General features: G+C 36.0%; 2 protein-coding genes across 2 annotated transcripts in view; both read right to left on the reverse strand.

The window, feature by feature from the left end:
- Positions 1 to 6,879, reverse strand: part of LOC126380456 (transketolase-like protein 2) — a 14,479-nt gene extending 7,600 nt beyond the window's left edge. The window contains exons 1-4 of the mRNA XM_050029883.1: positions 6,698 to 6,879; positions 880 to 997; positions 476 to 693; positions 51 to 201 (exon numbers count right to left, since the gene is read on the reverse strand). Coding sequence (XP_049885840.1) covers positions 51 to 201; positions 476 to 693; positions 880 to 997; positions 6,698 to 6,795 — 585 coding nt within the window. The 5' untranslated portion in view covers positions 6,796 to 6,879. The remainder of the gene's footprint in view (positions 1 to 50; positions 202 to 475; positions 694 to 879; positions 998 to 6,697) is intronic.
- A 2,284-nt stretch (positions 6,880 to 9,163) lies between these two features.
- LOC126380477 (uncharacterized) lies at positions 9,164 to 10,839 on the reverse strand. Its single transcript, XM_050029920.1, has 4 exons — positions 10,220 to 10,839; positions 9,911 to 10,083; positions 9,699 to 9,833; positions 9,164 to 9,531 (listed from the first exon to the last, which is right to left on the reverse strand). Exons 1-4 carry the CDS (start codon positions 10,590 to 10,592, stop codon positions 9,391 to 9,393), a joined length of 822 nt encoding a protein of 273 aa, XP_049885877.1. The 5' UTR covers positions 10,593 to 10,839; the 3' UTR covers positions 9,164 to 9,390.
- Between the last annotated feature and the right edge of the window lie 640 nt (positions 10,840 to 11,479).

Here is an 11,479-nt window from a genome sequence, read left to right on the forward strand (position 1 = left end):
TCCAATCCCAGAAAAGAAGCATAGAATATATTTAATAATGGATAGTTTACGTGGTGTTGCAGAGAAGTGGGCTCGGATTGTCCGAGACGGTTGACGTCGAAGATGACGACGAGATTGTCTAGTTTGTAGTGGCTGGCGAAGTGCAGGGACTCCCATACGCTGCCCTCTGCCGCCTCGCCATCGCCGATCAGGCAGTACACTCTGCACGTACAGATAACATTGAAAATACAAACTGAGAAAATAACCTGAACTCAATATCATACCCGAGTAGTACTGGTAATAGAGATATAGGTAAAGCTACCGATAGTGATTGCTGGAGTAGTGTGTAAAGTACGCGTACGTTACGCCATACGTAACGACGCCAAGATGATGTGTGAGGTCTGACTGTCAATATTTGCGCAAGAAATGTCAGCGTTCAACATCAGTGCCTGTACCTTTTAGAAACTTGAATATAAATCAGCGGTATGACACTCACCTGTAGGGCGCCTGGTCGAAGTACTTGCCGACGTAGGCCATACCGGCTGCAACGGCTAGGCCCTGCCCAAGCGAGCCAGTGCCTACATCCACGAAGTTCAGGCGCGGGGTCGGGTGTCCTTCCAGGTCAGAATCCAATTTACGCAAGTTTTTCAAATCTTCAACCGGGAACAGACCGGCTTCGGCCCACGCGGCGTATAGGATCGGAGCTGCGTGACCCTAACAACATTTATTTGTGAACTGTAAGTACTGAACTTATAATAAACGAAATGTCAAATATCTTAATGCCTCAAGAGCACTAAAGTGGGTACATGATAATTGCTCACGATTAAGTATACAATATGACGACAGTCCTGTAGGTAGTCAAAAATAAAATAAAAGACAGTTGGTGTATTTTGTACAAACCTTGGACAAGATGAATCTGTCTGCGGAGGCGTCTCTGGGCGCAGAGATCTTGTACTTCATGGTGTGGAAGAACAACACCGACATTACCTCCGCCATGGACGCGCATGATGTGGGGTGACTATGAGGAAAAAAGTACAATTAAAATCGTAAAACAAATCAATGTTATTGTACACACTTCATATGATACTAAATAACCCTGACATCAGAGTTGGTGAGGTCGGTTAGCGATATTACAGCCCACACGAAAAGAAGATTATCATCTTAAAACAGAATTATTTAAATCAAGTTTAATTTTATTTCAACTCGCTCTATGTTCATGTTCACATTAGTACCTTTGAACGCCAAATGGCGCTTTGTGTGCAGAACGCGTTAACGACAAAATGGCGGACCAAAGTGGCGTATCGTTTATTTTCTGTTCTGAGGGCGTATCCAATCATTTTAGAGCCTGGCACTGGTTTAGTAATATTAATATTATTTCCAAATATGTAGGTATATTATGTAAATGGATAAGTTGACCAGGTAGAATACAGAAGTTACAGACAATCAGTAAGTTGCTTTATCGTTTTTGTCAGTAATAATAATAAAACACACTTGAACTGAGTATTGTTTCGCGTCTAGGATGAATTATAGTCAGTAGGGTCTGTACGGCAACCGCGGCGCGCGCGGTGCGAATTATATCGAGGGCTTCCACCTATAGACGCAACGAATGCTATCTACGTAGATCTACATTGGTCAAAGCACTCGATATAATTCGCACCGGTTGCCATGCAGACCCTGCTGATGCTGCCAATATTTTAACCCTGCCTTTGCTATGGCAAACGTTATCTATGTAAGCAGACGGCTTCGACCAATGGACCTAACGTATGTATGTATCTACGCAGCCTGTGTAAACAATTGCGAAGCACACGCTGTCACGAAACCCGTTGGGAAATTATGACGAAACAGATTCTTACTTCTTGATTCTGATCAAAGAATCGGTAATCAAATCGTAAGTACGGTCGCATACGAGGATTAAACGCGCGTTTGGAGACGGAGGGCCTGACATGGAGAAAAAACATACATAGACTTACATAGTGAAACTATGCTCCAGTGTAAAGAGAAAATCCATAATCAAACAAACCGAATCTAATAAAAAAAATTGCACATGCGCAACAGCAAAGAACCGGCCATGCAACAGTTGTATGCATGGCGACCATTTTGCCGGTATAATTCGCACAGAGGAATCAAAAGTCACACCTAAGTTCTCCATTAAAGCGATAGAAAATTGCTGGTCAGTAGAGCTAAAACTTTAACGAAACTTAAAATCGTAATATCGCGTACACTTTCCTGTGCTATGTACTGAGCGTTATTAGTATCTAGTGACACGATAAAATATCTCGTTTTGATATCAAATGACAAGAATCACTAAGCATACATACCATTTCGAGCGTCCAGCAATAAGTATTCAACCACTTTGATATAATAAATCTACAACACTAACGTTAACACACTGCGCGCGGTCATCTCGTCAGACGTTCTGGTGCGAAAGGGTGATCCAATGCTGTTTTATAGTATACGCAAAAATTGGGGTGAATCAATAATAACACCGAACAAGGACGACGCTTCCAGAAATCACAGAGAATAATGTCCCACCTGGACCTGGTCAATGATGCCAATCTAGTATGTTTATTCATTTGAATAATAGCATGAAAGACCTATAGTGCTCGGTGAAACTTGAGCATGAGATCAATATCAACGTTGGGTCTACTTTACCCTCAGACTTAACGGATTCTGATAAGAAACATTTTGCAGTGATTTTATCCTAAGATATGAAAGGGTGAAGTAATAATAGGTACCAACGAATATAGACGACCCCTCTCAAATTCTATATGCACCTGGACCGTTTTAATGTTATATTTTGAATAACAGGATGCAATATCTATAAGGATGAATATGACATAATGAGGTTTCCACTTTAACAGAATCTGGTAAGAATCGTTTCGCACAGATAAGATTTTTTTATGGTAGTAGGGTAGAAGTGAATTTTAAGCAATTTTCTGTAACAACTTTTTGTATCAAAACTTTGAACAAATGACGACAATCGATATCGAGGGGACTCTTCATTGAAACATATTTGCTGACTGACTTTAAAACAGTAAGCAAAATTCATAATAAACGACAGTACATCATCGTGACTATAGGAACGCAGGCTATTTATTGAGCGTTTCTATTAACACTGTTAACTTCATTATCGACAAATATACAATCATATAGGTATCAAATTCTGCTACGACCGGTTCCTATAATGAGTATTCGAAAGAACCTACTTCAATTGCTTGTATTGAAAATTCGCACGCCTGAATGCAAAATTGGAAGATACCTGCCTAGCAAGCATTTAAATGCCGCTTCAATAGAAAATCAAACTCGCGAGATATCTCTAACAGTCTGGAGTCGCGTGTTAGTCAAAGGTTAAAGTGTTGTTGACCACACACTTGGTTAGGTTACCGGCGCAACAAGCGTTTGTAAATCACACGCGGAACACGCTGTCGCGTTGACCGAAACCATGAGGACAAAATCAATAATCAAACCTTCGATTGCTTGCACAGAACGTTGGTGTATGTAATGCGCATGTGTCGGATGGCGGACGCCACAATAGCAAACTTTGGAATTGGTCAGCTTCAAAATGCTTGCACTGAATGATCTTGTTCCGATAACAAAAAAGATAGTCACAAAACAGTTGACACCACTATCAGTGTGGCACATGCTCTTGGATAAGCGACATGTAATAACATTCTTATAAGAGAAAAATGTATATGGATGTTTATTACAGCTGTAATTTTCATTTTAGTTATTTCTAATACGAAACTACTACTGAGTAGAGTGTGGTAGGTTTTTCACAATGGCAATTGTAGGTTCGTGCCATGCCGTATTACAGTTTCTATTAAATCGATTTTTAACGTAGGTATGCATTCTTTGCCAAGGTTGTTTACCAATTACTTGGCATTCGTGTTAAATTCAAAGAGGAGGAAATATTTAATGGAGTAGTCATCATCTACCTAGCATTATTCCGTTTTTCACAGGGTCCGCTAACCTACCTACAGAAGCGATTGTCTGTCTGACCTTCCAACCCGCGAAGAGAAAACCAGCCTAATACAGGCTAGGTCACATAGTTCCGAAAAATGCATTTCTCGGGTATTCGTTCACCGCTGAGCACGTGATAATCATTTATGATCCAAACATGAATTCGAAAACAAATGGTTTAGGTCTGTACTGGATTCGAACCTGCAACCTCAAAGTGAAAGGCAAGCGTTTCTACCAACTGGGCGTAACAGCTTAAAATCATGCGGCATAAAATAGCATTTAAATGGTAGTTTCTGTCTTAAAATACGTCTAGATATAACATTCTGAAAGTACGTCCGCCAGATTAGATATACCAAAAGAGATGTATTAAAAACACACATACCATCTCAAGTTTCAGCAGTACCTCACTATTATGAATTAAAACATTTAAATCCACACCAGAATCTACACGTTCATTGCACGTGGTCGCCCGGTCAAACAGTACGAGGCGAAAGAGGAAATCAATAATCATCCTTTGGTGTGCCCACCGCGTAGGCCCACCGTGAATATGGTGTTGCCAATGTTGTTGGTTTCTCTCTGTGGGTGACTAAAGTTCAACGATTCTTACAGTCACTTGAATTTATTTGCGTATTCTAATAAGAATACATACGTACTACGTATATGTACAGCTGCGGTATTTTTTTACGATGGTAGTTTAATCCTCCTGTAATAATTTTCTACCAACACTCTTGTCTTGTAGTTTTTATAACAGTAATTAATGACTTTCTCTTCTTAACACTCGCCTATTATTATTTTGTCACCGTATCAGAAATAAGAATCATTTATTCAACATAATTATCATGGATGAACTTGTTGAAGGTCAATGTAACATTTTTGAATTTACGTCATTTCGCACGGTATTATGGCTGAGGAGAAGAAATGACAAGAAACTGCAACAGCAACACATCTTTTAAAAACCAATGAGGGTATACATTAAAAGTTATTTAATAACCAGAGGAACACATTCAATACCAGACATTTTTATCATTTAGGTAGTTACTAATCTTATAATAAGATTTTTTTACATAAAGTAAGCTTCAAGTAAGATGAATTTAATTTACTTTATCTAGAATTTTGAATATCAATTTTATTTTTATTTCTTGTATTGTAAGTATGCCTTTCACAGTTTCTCGGAAGGAGGTATATTGTATTATATCCTGTAGATGAATTCATTTAACTTTTATATGGTGGCTATTCTCAATTATACTTTTAGTTTCAGCATGCAAATTGCAAAAACAAAATGCAGCTTGCAATATTGGGAGTCAATCGTCAATTCATCTGCTATCATTGCATTTGCTATTTTATTATTATCAAAGTGGCAAAAATCATCACAAATGATCTAATGATAAAAATTATCATCATTAATGAATATTATACTCGCAATTAGCAGTAGGCACATTCGCAAGAGCTGTGTTCTTTATTGCAGTGTGAAAAGAAGTATGTAAAATTAAATTTACTTAATTGAAATGAAACAGATTACCTAATTGATATGCTCTAAATATCTCAAGCTATTTGATTTTGACTTTCACCTTACTAGTTTCTTACGTAATGAATAGTAATCAATGCAACCGATTAAAGCATTGTATAAAACAATAATGAGAGTCAGTAACATAGCTTTTTAGAGGTCAAACTGTCATACAATTGTTCGAGTTGCCATGTCATATGAATCAATTGAATTCCAATGTGAAGTTATCAAATATAGCAAACACTGTATAAGTTGTATAATAAATTATCATGGACAAGGTTAACAGGCCGGAGATATGGATAGCAGTGTCAAGGTTCACAATTAATGTCAAACTAAGGTTATTTCAGAAACTTACTAACTGTACATTGTATATAAGAATAATATTATAGGTATACCTATTAAAGTTATATAAATATCTTGTAATACACAACTATCTATCTGCTTAGTTACTGCTCGAGTATCTTTTGACACAAAACCGTAAAACCTACTGTAGTATGGTAAGGAATGTGATATTTTTTTTAATATGACTCCAATTAGATTTAGAAACAGACTATTCCAGTTTAAATAGAGAATATCCTCGTAGGGCCTGGTATTCCAGTCACAAGTCACAAACAATGGGATTTGAATATTAAAAGACATCTGGGCCTTACAACTAGGTATATAACAATACTAAAATGAATAAAAACGATGCTTATAGATGGAAAGGTTTACCTATATAAATATAAAGTTAAATAGTGATAGAGTAAGCTACAACTTGAAAATTGAATTGAGTGGTGTGGGCCTTGTATGAAAATAACAAGAGGTAAATCTATATTATCGCTATTCGGTTAATAACCTTGAATCTGCATACAGCGACTGTTGGACATAGGTACTTGTGATTCGAGTGCCTATTTGCGAGAATCATGCCTATTTCCACAACAAAATCAAAATTGACGGCCTTTCTTATTCTGCTACAGTAAACAGATAAGAATTAAAGGGATATTATATGATAATCTTTATGAGACAAACAATCTGAACACATGGAACTAGCAAAAATAAAAAACGCCGGTAAATAATAATAACAGCAAAGCTTCGTACACATTAACGTGCCTGTACCATGAAAATGACAACTATAGGTACCTACATACTTAACCTTAAAGTAACAAAATATATCCAGTAGTACCGTAATAAGATTCTAATTAGGACAAAATGCATTCCTAACCTTCATTAGACCTTCAAAAGAGGCTATGTAAAAATAAGGTTATAATCACTTACCCTGATTTGGATGCATTTGTAGCCACGATGCTGTCGATTCTCAGCTTATTCGCGATATCCTTCAGGGCCTGGATGTCCACGTTCTTGTCGCCTTTCATTTTGGAATGACTTTTATCAATATTCAGACACGTTACAAAATACAACCGGTCACTAACCTCCCGCGTCGATCAATAATTTTCTAGCTGAGGAATCGCAGGGCGCATGCGCGTAGCGTCACTAGAGTTGCCACAGAAAAAAAAACTATTTTTTTTTTCATAAAATGTTTTGTTTTAAATGAAATCTTATAAGAGTTTAATTAAAACATTTTATATCAATTCATTTATTTAAAAGGCAATAAATAAATAAATCAAAATTAATTATGGGAATAAATGACTGAACTCAGTTATTTCCATCAAATCGCACAACACTACAAACTTTTTTAAATGGGAATTGTAGATGTCGAATTCAATTCTCCATCAATTCTCAGTCATTTTTTTTTTTTTGGTTTGGTTTTCCCTCGGTTTTCCCCGAAGGGTAAGGCAAAGGGAACTATGCCCATACAGCCATGTCTGACGTATTTTTTTTCTTGATGATTAATGAAATGATGAAAGGTGATGATGATGAAACCTAAGCCCCCACCCTCGGAGTAGACTCCTACTCCGAACCCCAAACGAATTAACTCAAAAGTCCGCATAAACTTTTGAGTTATGAAGCGGCTTCCTGACACGAAGCGAAAATAGGCAGATACACTTTGTTTATTGAATACTCCAATATAATAACACTCGCGAATGTCTTCCGACTAACTTAATGCGATCATTAACCACAAAACACCACTTCGTATTAATTATTTAGATTATTCAATGAAGAAAGCAACTGTCCCGTTCCCGCCTCCCGCCAAAAAAAACCAATTCTCAGTCAGCTTTTATTAGAATGTAGTGACGTGAGCGCCATCTATCGTTTTGAAAAGTACTTATTTTTAAAAAATCTGATCTATCAGGATAAATCTTTATCTTGGAGAAAGGCAAAGGCCGTGCAGCCAAGTCTCATCCCTTCGAAGAGATTACTATTATAGCGTTGCCGAAATATCGGTAGTTGCCTTTGAAAGTCATCATACTATCGCTCGATAGGATTCAATCGGTATTGTGATTAGGTATCAATCGATAGTGTTTATTGCTTCTGACTACCTATAGCAAGAACTATCGATACTATCTATAGAATTGCTTCTGACACTACGTTAGTGTTGACAGAGTATTTATTCGTAGCAGAGTATAGATATATAGTTTTAAAATATCGATAGGGATTAACTATCGATAGTTTCGATACTGTGGAGTTTTTTCAACTATCGATAGTCTCGATAGACAACACTATTATTAATAATTAAATGCTCAGTGAAAATCTCTATAAGGTTATAGTGTTGCCGAAAAATCGATAGTTTTACTATCGATAGTAAACAGCCAAAATCATCTACCCAACCGATAGGCCTATCGATAGTATCGATAGCTCTTTTTTGGCGATACTATTGATAAGCAACGATAGTATCGATACTATCGATAGTTAAAAGATGACAAACTATCGATACTATCGATAGTATCGATTAATTATCGATACTATCGTTTTTTGGTAAACTATCGATAGTTCGATCGAAAACTATCGATGCACTATCGAGCGGCAACACTATAAGGTTAGGCAGATCCAAAAAGAATATAATTTCGGTTTCAGGCCTAAGGTTTAGGCAGAACTACAAGAGACAGCGTCAGAAGAAAACTTGCAATGCAACCACTCTCACATTGAGACAAACTCAATGAGGACTTTCCAGGCTACATTCCCCAAAAAATATATGGCGTTGGCGCTGTACAGAGTTGCCTTTGTTTAACCTTCTAGTTTCATAGATAACAGTCATATTATGCATCTTTTAACTTTGTTTTTAAGTATAAATGATGACCCTTGTCACACATCTTCCACCCATTATTATTCTGATGAAAATAAAGAGAAGCAATATATCAAGCAACAATCATGTTCATATATGCTTCTGCCATTAAATTTTATTTTGGAATAATTATGTACCAAGTAATGAGTTAAAGTTGTACAACACCATCTATGTTGTTTTTGGTGATCATAGCCTTGAAAGTCTCTCATTCTATATCTTATTCAAATGTCAGGCAATATTTATTTTTATTATATGCCTCTGTCATTACATTATATTTTTGAATAATTATGTATTACATTGAATTAAAATACTTTATGAGTTACATTACATCGCAACAGGTTAAGAGTTTATCACATTAATGAGGAATAGCAGTTACCTAATAACCGGGATTGAAGAACACAACAGTTATCAAAACCAGGGGAGGGTGTCACTATCTGCCAGCCAATGACTGTCTGCAACAAAATTTGCTAACATTTTCATTTTTAATCAACAAGCACAGCATAATCGCTTTTTGCTCTAAATAAGGGTATTATTTTTCTGGGCATAGAACAAATACCACATCAAAAGAATAAAATATAATCAGCTAAAAATACAATAACTGTAAGTAGGTACTCAATACAAGAATAATAGCACTTAATAAAAATACATTTTGTTGAATCCTCGCTGTATTCTTAGCCAAACCAGTAGATACTAAGTACAAAAATAATTTGCCAAAAATCTAAGTTTCAAGGTATTTGTAATGTATACAATTAATACAAAAATATACCTAATATTATTTGTTTAAATATTATTCCTTGTTCTTCTTATAAATAACTGATAATTCTTTGACAATGTGTCTTTCTCCCTCTTCCCATAAATGTGTGGCGAGCAGCCCCAGTGTGCCATCATCATCATTCCGGACCCAGTCCAATAACAGTTTGTAGCGTGCCTGTCACAAACAAGTTTGATTACTATTATATTTCTTTATACTATTATCTATTGTTATAGGGAGTTTATTATTGCATCAAGGAGTATACAATACGGACTTTATTGTTCTCCCTATAATATCAAGTCAATCAGTACATAATGACAGTTATAAAATTGCATGCTTTTTACCTCTGATACTCCATTTCTAGCTTCATCTATTTCAAATGTTTCAATTCGCCCCTTCGTGTAGCCAAGCCGTCGAAAGAAGCTATGCCAGTTTCTACCAAGATTCTTCGAAATGTAGTCAATGTACTCATGTTCAGGCTGTTAACCAAGAATTATTTTAATATGATTTTAAATAAAAAGCATAAGGCACAAAGAAATGTATGAAATTGTAGTACCGTAATCTTAGCTTCCATAAGAAGAGTTATAAGATTTGTTTTCTCAATGTATTCCTCATTGGGGATATCTGTTGGCATGTTGTTCCTGCCATTCGTGGGCCCCAGGTAGTACACAAATTTATCACCACAAGTGACATTTTTTGAATCTACAATATTAATTACATTTCCAGTAGCTGAAACAAACAAATGAACATGTAATAATTGCATATAGCTATGACTAATATATAAACTTGGAAGTTCCCTGGGATTCCCCATGCTTCAGGAGCTTGACCTCTAACTTTTCCTCCAATCCATTTAATTAGAGCTCACCTTGTGTATTAACACGGTTTGCAACAGGACTAATGTGTTCTTTACCCTTGTCTGGGCATGAAAAATTTTTTTTCTTGCCAGCACTGAAGAAACTTTTTTTATTTTTGGGTTTCTTGTCCTTTTTACAATCATCATCTGGTTCAATGATTATCACTTCTTCTTCCTCTTGGTCGTTGGAAGTATCTACATTTTCATTGTTATAATTATTATCCTCAATGACGTCATTAGTTGTGTTGTGCTGTTCGGGTCTCGGGGCTCTTGGTGTCGCATCCGACCTCAAGTTGCGGAACACGTCTAAAATCTTAGCACTGATGCTCGTCATTTCGATGAGAGCGACAGAAATCTCACTGATTTTTTTTATAATAAATAACATAAAGCTCAGTAGAACAGGATGCACATAAGTATATAAAAGTTACATGTATAAACTTGGCACCATTTTAATATTTATCTCTTAGCTGTTATTTACTCTTATTGCGTAGACTTTACGGTAGATAATTCTCGTTATCACACTTTTGTTCTTCTTTATCTAACTTTAAAATGGTTTATGCACTTTATAATCACTTTGTCTTCGGAGAGAACTTTCCGAGAACTATTTATCGTCTGTGTATGTCAAGTCGACTGACTGTCGACTGACTGCGCTGCGCGTGACGTATGACGGTATGATCATTTTTTTTTGCATTCACTACTTGCTTGCTGAAATAAATAATTTTAATTACAAAGTAAGTACGTAATGTATTTAATCGATGTTAGTCTCGTACTCGCTTGTATTCGAATTAAAGTCTTTTACTTTTTTAATAGTAACTTGTTTTTGACCTGGATACAAGTATTTTGGGCCAAATTGACGTTTGCTGTGTATAATAATAATAATAATAATAATAAAGCTTTATTTCAGAAAACATTCCATACATACAAAATACAACACAATTAAAATATAATAATAAAATTTACAAAAATAACAACACCTGACAATAATAACAATACTTACTTAAATAACTATCATAGTATACCACTACTTTTTCCCCACAGAGAGCAATGTCCAGAATCGCATGATGTGAGAGTCGAAACTTGTCGCAATACTTCTAATGATGGTGTTAGAACTGGACATTACTCTCTGCATGAGAGAAGCAACACGTTTCCTTAACACAGCTGCAAAACCATCTGTGCGCCAGAAACAGAACAGTATAGAGATGTTGTTGCCTACTCAAACATTTAGTTAATATATTGAAAAAATATTTAATAATTATTATAAGTAAAAATACA

Source organism: Pectinophora gossypiella, chromosome Z (assembly GCF_024362695.1).
Source record: "Pectinophora gossypiella chromosome Z, ilPecGoss1.1, whole genome shotgun sequence".
NCBI classification, from domain to species: domain Eukaryota; kingdom Metazoa; phylum Arthropoda; class Insecta; order Lepidoptera; family Gelechiidae; genus Pectinophora; species Pectinophora gossypiella.

What these genes read in the sequence shown, in the direction of transcription:
- LOC126380477 (XM_050029920.1), bottom strand. Translation starts at nt 10,592, where the DNA reads ATGTTATTTATTATAAAAAAAATCAGTGAGATTTCTGTCGCTCTCATC. An exon ending in AAACCGTGTTAATACACAAG is followed by an intron (nt 10,084 to 10,219) that starts GTGAGCTCTAAT and finishes TGTTTGTTTCAG; the next exon opens with CTACTGGAAATGTAATTAAT. An exon ending in TTATGGAAGCTAAGATTACG is followed by an intron (nt 9,834 to 9,910) that starts GTACTACAATTT and finishes CTTGGTTAACAG; the next exon opens with CCTGAACATGAGTACATTGA.